The sequence below is a fragment of the Trichogramma pretiosum genome, unplaced genomic scaffold, assembly GCF_000599845.2.
Source record: "Trichogramma pretiosum strain Unisexual culture from Peru unplaced genomic scaffold, Tpre_2.0 scaffold3, whole genome shotgun sequence".
NCBI classification, from domain to species: Eukaryota; Metazoa; Arthropoda; class Insecta; order Hymenoptera; family Trichogrammatidae; genus Trichogramma; species Trichogramma pretiosum.
The window spans coordinates 635877-648538 of NW_019641698.1; the positions used below are offsets into that span (position 1 = coordinate 635877).

The 12662-nt window shown below is 38.2% G+C and overlaps 2 protein-coding genes across 2 annotated transcripts; one reads left to right on the plus strand and one right to left on the minus strand.

Moving 5' to 3' along the window:
- The first annotated feature begins 5499 nt into the window (after positions 1–5499).
- Positions 5500–7637, plus strand: LOC106652807 (transcription factor IIIA-like). Its single transcript, XM_014371946.2, has 5 exons — positions 5500–5724; positions 5800–6000; positions 6067–6170; positions 6235–6572; positions 6642–7637. The coding sequence occupies exons 1-5, from the start codon at positions 5638–5640 to the stop codon at positions 7118–7120; spliced, it is 1209 nt and encodes a 402-aa protein (XP_014227432.1). The 5' UTR covers positions 5500–5637; the 3' UTR covers positions 7121–7637.
- A 1286-nt stretch (positions 7638–8923) lies between these two features.
- Positions 8924–10999, minus strand: LOC106652808 (gustatory receptor 68a-like). The gene is made up of 6 exons (XM_014371947.2): positions 10400–10999; positions 10137–10316; positions 9827–10079; positions 9365–9436; positions 9180–9269; positions 8924–9106 (listed from the first exon to the last, which is right to left on the minus strand). Exons 1-6 carry the CDS (start codon positions 10960–10962, stop codon positions 9008–9010), a joined length of 1257 nt encoding a protein of 418 aa, XP_014227433.1. The 5' UTR covers positions 10963–10999; the 3' UTR covers positions 8924–9007.
- Between the last annotated feature and the right edge of the window lie 1663 nt (positions 11000–12662).

Genomic DNA, 12662 nt, shown 5'->3' on the forward strand with positions numbered 1-12662 from the left:
TCACGGACCACAGAAACACGTGTGTTCGGTGCTTCGAATCTTTAAATAACATAAATTTATGATTTGCGTGTAACGAGTGAAAAATTAGAGTGACCGAGTGTCGACGTTTCAGAATTTATTGACGGTAAAGCAAAACAAACCTCGGCGACAAGATGATCGAGTGCCACTATCAACACTGTGACAGAAAATATGTTGATTCAAGACGCGCCCGAGTTATGTTCCGATTTTTATAATCTTTGAGAATTAGTTTGTTCATGGGTGAGAAATAATATAATGGTTGTTTCATTGGTAAAAAAATAGAATGTTTATACACACTGTCATTTTTTACATTTATAATTCGTTACATTCTTATCATCTGTAGACAAAGATAAAATAAAATTTTATATTTACAAAGAGATTTATAATACTTTTACATTACTTACAATGTATGTTGTATATACTGCACTGAACTAAAAAAATTATACATTATTATTAGTTGTAAACGATATCAGTAAAATAGATTCAATTTACACAATCTACAAAAAAATATATATTGAACCTTACATTCACTCAATGTCTATATTATTTATGTAATATTTTATAAACTAAAAACATATTTCTTTGTCGTCGCAAGTTGCCTTTTTGAGAAACCCAGTTTAAAATAATTGAACACTTGTTATTTTACATTTTGTACCAGAATTTTTGTATGGATTTGATACACGTCACTCCAAATGCCACTTTATTTTATACATTGTGCATAAAGAAAAATATTTTAGGTCCCTGAAGAAGATTCACGCATTTCCATGGCAACTAACTATTCTTATGCTTTTTTCATAATATCATAATCGCTTAATGAACTTAACGTACTCTTTGTTTCTTTTTTAGACGAAGATAGCAAGAAAACGAGAAAAAAATTTTTCCAGATTTTTCAAGGCTTCGTATCGTCCTAAAAAAATTTTTTTCGTTAAAAAATGGGGTTTTTCGGCTCTAGACGTCAGAGTTCTCTCTGAAAAAATCTGAAAAAATTTGAGGTTATGTATTTTGATGCCAAATATGAGTGAAAAAAAAGATCGGGCTTTGCATTGCATCGTAGCGCCGTACATGAATTTTCAAACTTTTCAATGATTTTTTCTGAAGGCCTGAAGCACTCAAAAAATCTGAAAAAATTCAAGGTTGTTTGGATTGTGGAAAAGTATTTTCGTTTTTTTTTAGATTTTTTAATTGCTTCAGGCCTTCAGAAAAAATATAGATAGAACATGGACGTTTATAGGGGTGGAGGAGGGTAGTAGGGGGAGGGGGTCTAAAATTTTGGTTTTGGGACCTTTTTATCATGCACTATAACATACCAAAAGCGCGTCAAGATCGGTGACATACGAGCGCAGGTTTATTTAAAAAATTCTGAGCCTTTACCCCTATGTATAACGCAAACCACAGTCTGAAAGACTAACGATCCAACACGTGGGATCATCCGAGCATTTTCGCAACATCCGATTCCCCTCGTGAGAGATCGGTAAGCTTTGGTCATCCGATTCCCCTCGTAAGAGATCGGTAAGCTTTGGTCACCGCTGCGATTAATTACTAATCTCGTATTATTATATTAATATCTTAGCTAAACTGTACATTATTACTCATGAGGAACCTATTTGCTAGTTTATTAAAATATAAGACCATTCGTTTGAAGACGAGTTTAACTGACAAATGTACACGCGTGCGTGAAAGTCTATTTACAAGTTTTAACGCGTTAATCAAAATTTCCTTCATAACCACCCTCGGGAAAAAATAATCTTGATGATTGCGAGACATTTTTACCGAAATATTATTATAGTATATATCATCGTTACGGTGATGTTTTGTCGAGGCATCGTTGTATTGCAGTGTTGCGTATAAACATTAAAAAAAAAAAAAAAACAATTTCATTAAATCGATCACTCGTTGTTTCACCAAAAAGGGGAAATCTATACAGTGTCGGAAAAATCAATAACGCTACTTTATTTCTTAATTATTTATAAATATGTACATTTTCAGTAGAGAGTCTGTAAAGAATTATTCAGATTTTTTAGTAAGTTAACTTGCGCGAAAAGCGAACACGAATTTTCTTTCTGCGATAATAAAAGTCGTGCTAAAAAAATCAGAAAGCGAGAAAAACATTACAATCCGATATAGCCCAAAACCTATTTTTCGAAGTAACGCATCATAAATTAAAATTCACTTGGAAGTTAAAGTGTGCACGGGGTTTCGCGAACGCGCAGGCATAAATGTATATCACTGTATACAAACTTATAAAAATAAAATAATAATATTCCTCCGTGGTCGTGCGTCATTGATATGTTAATGTTAATGAAAAATAGTTGTTGCAACTCTTCTTTTTAACATCACTACTCATATATTGCAGAAACCACTAAACCTTTGTAAAAATCTACAATTCAACACTTTCGAAAAACGAAAAAATGAACATTTTCGTTCTTACGATGCAATATTTTCATGCAGCCGCTTACGTGCGAGGATCGTAATTTGTACTGACTATATTCACATACACTATGATCCATATTCTATACGTAGAAAGTAAAAAACACGTAGATGCTGCTACAAAAGATACAAGTAGCTCGAATTATGTACGGTGAAGATTAGAAAGTGTACAATTTCCTTATTAAGGGGACCGTAGTTGTACATATGGAGTGACTGTGCCCCCAAATTTGGGTGCTTCTCCGCTTCTCCCACTTACTCTCGCTGTAGCGCCGGTTTGAAAGTGCAGTACGATTTGACTGCTCATTTTTATGCTTCTATCTTGTGTAGGCTACGGCTTTAGACACGTGTTTTTTACTTTCCATTTAATATATCATAGTGTGCAGTGCATAGTCAGTACACGAGAAGACGCCGCCGCGTGGACAGCTGAAAATATCGCATCGTTTTCAGTTAGTGATTTTCTTTAAAAAATTCAAAAATATCTTAAACAATAACTATAGTGTGTTCTATCAGTGAGTGCACAGAAAGATGCAGAACGATAACGAAGGCGTGGATCATCTTAACCGACAAAAAATAAAAAGATTACGAAAAGAGGTAGATTGGGAGATCGAAAAAGACCGACATGGACTTCTCGATCGACTTTATCCCTTGGCCGAAAATTGGGAGGGCGACTACGCAGATTTCCTAGACATTTTTCGACGACCAGAAATCCATCGGCTCCTCACGGATTCCATAGATTATTGGGGTAAAGACGAATCTGATAATAGATTAGTAGCATTCATCACGTTTGTTATTCTCACCGGCTTCGAGGACGAGCCTGTAATTGATAAAGAAGGAAAGCCACTGTTGCATCGCACCACTGCAGTGCACGTGGCAGCTCGACGCAGAATCGATAGCGGAATATATAATCAAGACGATCAGTCGGATATGGTGATCTATACACTTTTCTCAATATACAACAAATTCGATGTGAATTACATCGACGAAAGTGGCCTGTCGCATTTTCATGTGGCCTGCTTGGCTGGCTGTGAGTCAGTCGTCGAGAAATTTCTCGAGTTCGGCCAGGATCCCAATTTTCTCTGGCGAGAAAAAGATTATTCGCCTCTGCACTTGACTGTAGGCCAATGGGCGCGTTATCGTTGGAGTCACAAGGACATATTTCAATCGCTGTTGAAAAATGGCGCGAATCCAAATATAATCGATAGAGAGGGACAGACACCCCTGCATATTGCAGCCACCAAAATCCTTCCTCGTAGTAGGGGGAAACGCTTTATGGAGATGATTTTCGAGTTCTGCCACGACAAGTATCGTCCGGTGCAGGTTGATGCCGGGATCCAGCTGGGATGTACGCCATTGCACTTGGCACTGCTAGTCAATAACAAAAAGGCGATCAAATTTTTGCTGAAAAACGGTGCTGATCCAGATGCGAGCAATGAGTTTGGAAGTACACCTTTACACAATTTTTGCTGCTCTCTTTTTCATCGCTGCGATGTTTCCTCGCTGAAGCTATTCTACGAGATCAACGACAAGTACCAGCGGACGGTGCATGTCAACGCCGTGGACAATAAGGGACGAACACCTCTTCAATTGGCTGTGGAATATCTTTTTATCGATGCGGTCGATGTATTCTTGGATCGTGGTGCTGATTTGTCCAATTTCGTTTTCCCTTTTGATACAATTGTGAAACAAACTCTTTTTAATGAATCATTATGTCATTATAAAATTAGACACGCGTCTAGTATTTTGGTCATCGTTGAAAGTCTAGAGAGAAGAGGATATCATTTGGACCGAAACGACGCCCTAATGGTCATGAAATTTTTTGCTGATTACAAATTGTTCGAAAAATCATCGAATCTTGTTCAACTTTTGCACCCGGAAAAATATTGGTATGACGACGAAGATTTCACTAGCATGGCCAAAAAGATTGAGATAAATCCGAGCCTGTCACTCCACGACCTGGTTCTGTTACAACCAAAACAAGCAGCGAAACAGCTGACATTAAGAAACTACTGCGAGTTTGCGTGCTCAAAAAAGTTGCGTGGGCTTCTTAAAATGCATAAAATGGCTTGTGCTTTGCATCTGTGCGAAAAACTATCGAAAAAATTTTTTTGTCGATGGGCACTGGATTCTTTCTTAGAATTGACTCATTATCGACTGCCAATTCTTTGCTGTGAAATGATCATCCAGAACCTGGGGAACGAAGACATATATAATATTTGCTTGGCGGCTACAAGCCTAAAAAAACGTAAAAAAATTACTAAAACAAAGGCGAAATTAAATAATATAAAAAGACAAAGGACCTGTAGAGGCTAGAAATGCTCTGCAATGGTTACAAATATAAAGTTTAAAATTATAAAGGCTTTTTTTGTACTCTTGTTATGAAATTTATAAAAGAAGCAAAAAAAATATTGATTTGTTGTCTATTGGCTCGGCGACTACAAGCCAAAGTCTCTAATGGTGTTAATCATATTTGCCGTAATTTGTATGTTTGGTGTATTAAGTTTTCCATGTTATTCTAATAAATAAACTTATTTTTATTTCACTTTCATTTATTTTTTATAACTTTACTTTTGTTTATTTTTTTTTTTGTGATGTAATTTATAATTTCAGGCTTGAATTCGAATGTCTTGAACTCGAGCGTAGATAGCGATGCTTACTGATAACGATAGAAAAAATAATAATTGATTATTCAAACGTTACTTCTTCGTACTACCTGAGACGGAAGTAGAATTTTCGGCATTTCAGTGAAAGCATGAAGCCTTTTACTCTGAATCCGATAAAGTACGAAAAATAATATGCAGAGTACAGAAAGAAATGACATAGAAAGCTTGATCAGATATTTTTTACCTTTTTTACTATTTTCCATGACAATCGATTAATTCGTTTTTGTAATTAAAATACTCCTATGCACGTAGCAGCTGAAACAGTATTGCATTACTTTACCGATCGTAGGGGGAGCCACGGCACGATGTGTACAGCAGTAATGTCAAACTGCATACTCGTGTTATGTGCTGTGCCGGCGATTCGCAAAAGCGCATGTTACTCATGGACCACAGAAACACGTGTGTTCGGTGCTTCGAATCTTTAAATAACATAAATTTATGATTTTCGTGTAACGAGTGTAAAATTAGAGTGACCGAGTGTCGACGTTTTAGAATTTATTGACGGTAAAGCAAAACAAACCTCGGCGACAAGATGATCGAGTGCCACTATCAACACTGTGACAGAAAATTTGACAAGCCGTGGCGGTTAGATAACCACTTGAAGGATCACTTGACAAAAGTAAGTTTTCGTTATTAAACTGCTAGTTTAGGTCTAATGCAGCTGATCATCCATAATTATTGATTCCTTTGCCAGGAAGAAATCAAATGCACAGAAACAGGTTGTAACAAAATATATCTAGATCTGCGGCAATTGAGCATTCATATGAATAAAGAACATAAGGCTTCAAGGGAAGAAAAAGCAAAACCTCTTCATAAATGTACCCACGATGGCTGCGAAGCAGTATTTTCCAGACCCTGGCGACTAAAGAATCATATGAACCAACATTTAAATTTGGTAAAGTTTGAGTAATTTTTAATCCATGTAAGGTATTATTTTCTAACTATTTTCATTTTACTACAGAAACTTCATAAATGTGATCATGATGGTTGTGATAAAGCATATTCAAGTCGAGAACATTTGAAACGTCATCTTCAGACTCACGCTGCTGTGTCGACCAGTTACCAGTAAGTTTTTAAAATAAATTTATAATTTTTTTTCATATTTTTTAACAAATATGTTCTGTTCTAGATGCCAGATCTGCTCAGTTAATATAAGCACGATGAGTAATTTAAAGCGTCATTACAAACGAGCTCATGCTACAGAAAAAGAATTATTCTGCGAAGAGTGTAATTTGAGTTTTAGAAAAAAGAGTCGCTTTGAAGAACACAAAGCATCTCATAATAATTCCCCAGCTTATGAATGTGAGAAATGTGGAAAGAAATTCATGATTCATCAAAGATATACAAGACATTTAGAAACTCATGAAAACAACAATTCTAAAAGTTATAAATGTCTGTTTGACACATGTGATAAAGTTTTTCCAAAATGGAGTTTAATGTTAAAACACAGAACAGAAGAACATTCTGGTAAATATAAAAATTAATTCATAAAGCTCATTATATTCCATTAGCTCATCACTGAACTTTTTTTTTCAGGGTTTAAATGTGAAAAATGTGATAAAGAATTTAAGAGTTGGGCATACCTATTAAATCATCAAAAAGTGCATTTAGAAGAAAGAAAAGTAATATCTTGTCCTTATCCAAACTGCAATCGCATTTACTATTACAAAAAAAATTTGACTTCACACATACGAGTAAAACATGAGGGTGAAGCGTTTACTTGTGATATTTGTGGAAGAAAATTGAAAAGTAAACTGGGGATTAAAAATCACATTATGAATATCCATATGAAAGAACCAAAAAGTAAAAAAAAGAGAAAACCTCAAGCTCCTCGGAAAGATATTGGACAACCTGCGCAATCAATGTTAACTAAATTAATAGGTATCAAATTGTCTGTAACAGCTGAAAAACAGCTTATGCTAAGGGATCCTGTTGCATTGCAAAGAGATTTGCAAGATGAAAACCTTTCTTTTTCTGAAGAAGAGAAAGTTGTCTCTGACAATGGCGTTGCTTAGCATATGCTTAGTACAATTTTATTGAATGCCTATTTAGTTTCTAAAATCGTATTTCATGATAAGTTGAATATAATATAATTTTTTTAAAATATCTTCTGAGTTTCTTAGCAATTTTCAAATTCTGGCTTGAATTCTGGAAGTAGATAAACTAATAAAAATAGAAAAATAGTTGATGACTATATGTCTTAACTTGTTTACAAAATTTGTATTGAACGTTTTTACTATTATAAAAAGTGACATTAGTGAAAAAGTTGATTGTTATTAAATTTTGTGTTAAAAAAATGTCAAAGAAGAGATAAGTAAATATTTTATTAAAAAAATATTTATTTTTCTTTCTAAGTGTATTTACATGTACTATGAAATTCTCAATTTTTTCTACTCACAGCGAGTAGCAAAGAACGAGTATTTTTTTTAATCGAAATAGACTTTCAATAATCTACCAATTGTTAAATACTTGTTAAACATGACATTTCATATAATTTTTATAGAAAAAAATTGTTCCTTCGACCAAATAGACAATAACAAATTTATACCGAAGTTCAATTTATTCGTACATTCCTCGCACAAAAATAATATATTACTCAAGTATACAGCTTACTCGTGACAAAAAAGGTAAATATTTATCCATTATAACAAGACGGGGGCTCTCCGCTGCGGAATGATTAACGATGTATTTGCGGATTACGTCCCGGTAATGCACGAGTATCGAGTCTTAACTTTGAGTATTTTGGGACTAATCCTCGCCGTATGCTGCGAGTCTCACCCTCTTCCCCCTTTCGCGTGGCATCGCGCGCTTCAGACTCGCTCTTTCTAATTGTTTATCGCGGAAAAATGCTCTGTAAAATGGAAAATTAAGGTAAAGTTAAAGTTGACTCGTTTCGCTCGATCATCGGGCTTCGGATAGCGCAAAAGAAAAGAAGCCAAGTACCTTTGCATTTTTTACCATATATATACCAGCGCTCGTATTTATATCGTCCCCAGCCACGGCCTATACCTATTAAAACATGCTAAAGGGACGTAGCTATTTTCACGAAGCGGCAGCAGAGGCGTGTACTCGTCGTCGCGCGCATGTAGTTACTATACGTTATACAATATACAGGGATGAGCTTACGGCTCATCCCCCGTGGGTGCGATAAATCAATTCACCCCCGCGGCGGCGGACGCAACACTACAGTGAGAGAGATAGTCTCGCGTTGCGCTCAAAGAGAGAGAGAGAGTAGCAGGTGGCCGCAAAAGACATTCTCTTCGAGGCTCACGTAGTAGGTAGTATAAGTAGTAGATAGCTATAGGGTTCCCGTGTGCTAATTCCCAATTAAACGATGTAACCGGCAGCAGAGCCTCGTAGCTCGGGTACGCGTGTGTTTATTCTTCCGATCAATTTTTTAATGGTTAATTATTATTATCGTCAACCCAGCGACGATATTTTTCAATAAACTAATTGCCCGTGGATGCTTCATACAATGATAGTTTCACACCTCGAGCGAGAGATTTTTTTTTTCCTCTTTTCGATTATCCACGCTTATTACAAAGAAGTTACACCGTGTACTTCGAGCCCGTATTACATAAGGGTAAGAAAAAAAAAAGCGTCGAAATAGATCGAGCTTAATCTCGACAAAGGGCGAATTTCACGGCTCGTCGAATCGAATCTATTCCTCGAGTAAGGGAGAAAAGCGATATACTCGGCCAATACTATAACTTTGGCGCGCGCGTGACGACGACTCGAGAGTTCGATCTTCGCGTTTGCGTAAAATTTACGGATTATTTTCGTTTCTTCTTTGATGCGGGGAAAGGGAGACAAATGAGTACGAATTGAAATTTCACGTCTATTTTTTGTCTATAAATGTACGAAGACGACGATGGGATGATGGCTTCGCAGTCATCGGTATATTATTTCGTCGAATTTATTGCGTTCATCATTGCGTAGCTGGTCGAACTTTTCCGTAGTTGAACCATGACCATTAGGTAGGTGGTTATCGTCGCAGTCATCTTGAATAAATGAAGAAAACAAAAATTATTACTCAGTTAAAAAGTAAACAAAGATTAAAGATGTCGTTCTTACTCCCTGCACCAGAGTGAAATCTATAGTGAGAAAGCCGCAGGCGGTAAACTTCAAGGGCTGCTGGATCATTTGGATGTTGAAGTCGCGAATCTTGAATGCAATATTTTTTTTTTCGCTCATTTTCTCCCGTTATAATCGATTTTTATAATTGAGAATTGCGCAGAGTTCGATTGCGAGCTACTCACCTCGGCCTGAGTTTCGAGTTGAATGACTGGATCGTCGTAAAATTTGTTCACTATGTCACCGATGGTGACGGACTGCAATATACGCATATTATTCGTAAAATGAATGTGTTATTTCCTTGGTATAAATATCCAACATTATAGAATTTTTTTTTCGAAAACATCCATTTGACTTATATACAATTATTTCGACGTTACCACTTGCAGATTTACAGTTAATTGCATTCGCCATCTAGCGGCGAAGACTTGAATAATCGTATTCCAAGTGGTTGAAAACTGATTCAAATTTTTTCAAACAATTAAATCGTCATTTTTAAATAATTTAAAGTGCGCGTCAACTTAATTGTAACACAATTGTAATCGAAAGGTCGCTTTTTGTTAATTAGTCCTTTATTCATGTCGAGCGTTTCTACCAGTGCTATCCACTTATCCAAAACTCGATTTTTTTTTTTTATAATATCCTACCTGCTCGACGCAACGCGTGCAAACGCAACTGAAGCATCGAATCTTCAACGTGTAATAGGCGATCCAGATGGCGCCCCCGATGATGGACTTCATCATTATCTGCCTGGGCAGATGAAGCTCGACGAGCACCAAGTAATTCACGTACATGTTGCCGGTGATGATGGCGAACGCAACGACCGAGGACAGGATGATCTGCAAGCCGTAGGATCTGTCGGCCTCTTGGCATATGTTTACCAGTGCCAAGTGGATTTTCCTTGAAAAAAAAAAGATAATGGGATAAGAATGCAAGAGCAGCTCGCGAATATCATACTTAGCCAGTTTGATGTTGTTCCACTGGTCTTTCTTGGCGCTCTCCGAGATGTTCATGTTCCACTTGGTGTACTTCTCCTCGAAGGATCGCTTGCTCCTGTCGGAGCGACGGAACTCGTTGGACTCGGACAGCATGTTCTCCAGCAGATCGTTCAGGTTCCGGAATCGATAGGTCACGCAGCTGCGCGTCGAATTGCGCCGAAAGATTACATTTTTAATCGCAACAGCAACAAAATAATAATAAAGGACGTAATAAATACTCGCTTGACGATATTGATGAAGGTCGTGTCGGCGACGAACATGAGCATCACCGGATACGAGAGCACGACGGAGACGAGCACTCGGGTGCGCGACGGCGTGTCCTCCTCGTAGAACAGGTACGAGCTCAGGATCATGATGAAGAGCACCATGGCGAGGCGCGCCACGATCTCGAGCATCCGGCAGGGCGCGACCCTCGAGTAATTCTTCGACGTGGCCTCGAAGCGATCCATCAGGCTGTCCGTCGCGGCCAGGTTCAGGATGCACGCGCGCATTCCCTCGCTTCGCAGCCAGCCCAGGACGATCGTGCTGACGGTCAGCACGATGTGCGAGTAGAAGAGGATCGTCGTCGGCAGCAGCATCTCCGCCGGGAAGCAGTGGGCCAGCTCGGGGGCGGCCAGCACGGCCAGGGTGCAGTAGACCACGAGGCAGCCGCCCGAGTAGCCGAAGCTCAGCCAGGGACGGGGTCGGCCCATCGGGTACTCGATCACACCGATGCCGCACAGCCAGTTCACCAGGTAGGTCAGGTACAGGGGCTTCTCCACCGCGGTGCGCGGCAGCAGTCGCATTTTTTTTCCTTTTTACTCTTTTCGATGGAACCAAGATAACGACGACGAAGAAAGCTCGAGTAGCCGCGCGATACGCGTAGTGGCATGATCGCGTCGACGACGAGCAGCGACCGTGCATGCCATAATATCTGCTGGATGGCCACTGCGCGGAATGACTCGACAAGCCACTGTATAGTTGCCGTAATTTATCAATTAATATTGCATATAGCTTTCATTAAAATAATTACGCGCCCTTTTCATATATTTTCATCGTGTATCGAGCTAATTTATGTACATCAGGCACTCAACGCGATTAATTGTCCTTTGTATCGTACGATCGAAACGCGATGTCGATTCGCTGATATCGATGCTACTACTACTACCGCTGCATTACTTGGAATGCATTTCAGCCGCGGCGTTCACGTCGGCGTTTATGGCTTGCGTGATTATAATCAAGAAAGTGGTGGTCTCGCAGATGATCTACGCAGAGGAAAATTTTTGCAAAAAATATTTTTCTCGTGACTTTGCAGGGTTGAATATTGCAATGACTCACGTCTTTGATCAAACTGCAATCCATTCGGAAGCCGTAGCAGACCAGGGCGAGGGGATTTTCGGAAAGATACACGTTGAAGAGTTCGATCTGAAACGAATCATTTCGTTAGTTCCATTAAAGAGATAACGAAATGTAATGATATATTTCGTGATTACCTCGGCCTTTGTAGTTTCACTGATGAACGGCTCGTCGTAGATCCTCGACGCGTAGTCGCCCGTTTTCTGAAACTTAAATATGAAAATTGAATTCCAACTATATCGAGCGCGATATCTATATGAGTACCTCGGCGTTAACCAAATCGGCAGCACAAATCACGACGAAAGTATTGATGATCGGGATGAGTTTTGCCGTCGCTTTTAGATAAGATATATTACTCGTATCACCGTTGTACAGACATTTGAAAATCAACTCGTAACCGACGACGATGAACGTCGCATAAGTATCGATTATTTTCTTTAACACGAATAAGTCGTATACCTTCATGATTCCTCGGCAACTTTTTGCTAGACTCATGTGGATGTATCTGTGAATGAATAATTGTAACTAGCTACGACAGAGAAGTATACTGAAAATAATACGATTATCGATACTTGGCTGATTTTATGTAATGAGAATAATCCTTTTGAGTGCACTTCAAATATCTTATGGTCGATGATTCCTCTGTATAGTATTTCAATTCATCCGCTCGCATTTCCTGTCTCGATTGATTTGAAATTTCGTCGGACAAGTTTTCGAGCGAGGCATTCAGATGATAAAATTTGTATCTTATGTGACTGGAAGATTTCCGATTTTTAATGAAATAGTCATTTTCTCGTTTGGGTGTATTTTAATGAACTCACTTCAACATATAGACCAATGAGAAAATCCCACACCAGAGCGTAAGGGTCGAATAGACCACGATAAAAATCGAGCTCTCATGTAGAGCACCATAGATCTCGTACATATTAAAAAACGATATAAATAATAAGACACAAGGTACCGGCACCATAAAAACGATGAGTTTGAAAATGCTCATTCTGAATTTTACTGAAAAGTCTTTGACCGGCGGCATTCCTTTCATTACCATATTTGCCTTTTCTATGTTGAGGATGCATTTAACCCATCTCTATAAGCATAAACAAATGTTAGATTCTCGTAGAATTCGATTAACTTTTCACTTACTTTCGAG

Excerpts from the sequence above, each read along its gene's own strand:
- LOC106652807 (XM_014371946.2), top strand. The coding sequence starts at position 5,638 with ATGATCGAGTGCCACTATCAACACTGTGACAGAAAATTTGACAAGCCG. Across the intron at positions 6,001-6,066 it reads TGAACCAACATTTAAATTTG|AAACTTCATAAATGTGATCA; the intron begins GTAAAGTTTGAG and ends ATTTTACTACAG. Across the intron at positions 6,573-6,641 it reads CAGAACAGAAGAACATTCTG|GGTTTAAATGTGAAAAATGT; the intron begins GTAAATATAAAA and ends TTTTTTTTTCAG.
- LOC106652808 (XM_014371947.2), bottom strand. The coding sequence starts at position 10,962 with ATGCGACTGCTGCCGCGCACCGCGGTGGAGAAGCCCCTGTACCTGACC. Across the intron at positions 9,437-9,826 it reads GCACGCGTTGCGTCGAGCAG|TCCGTCACCATCGGTGACAT; the intron begins GTAGGATATTAT and ends CGTATATTGCAG. Across the intron at positions 9,270-9,364 it reads AACTCGAAACTCAGGCCGAG|ATTCGCGACTTCAACATCCA; the intron begins GTGAGTAGCTCG and ends ATTGCATTCAAG.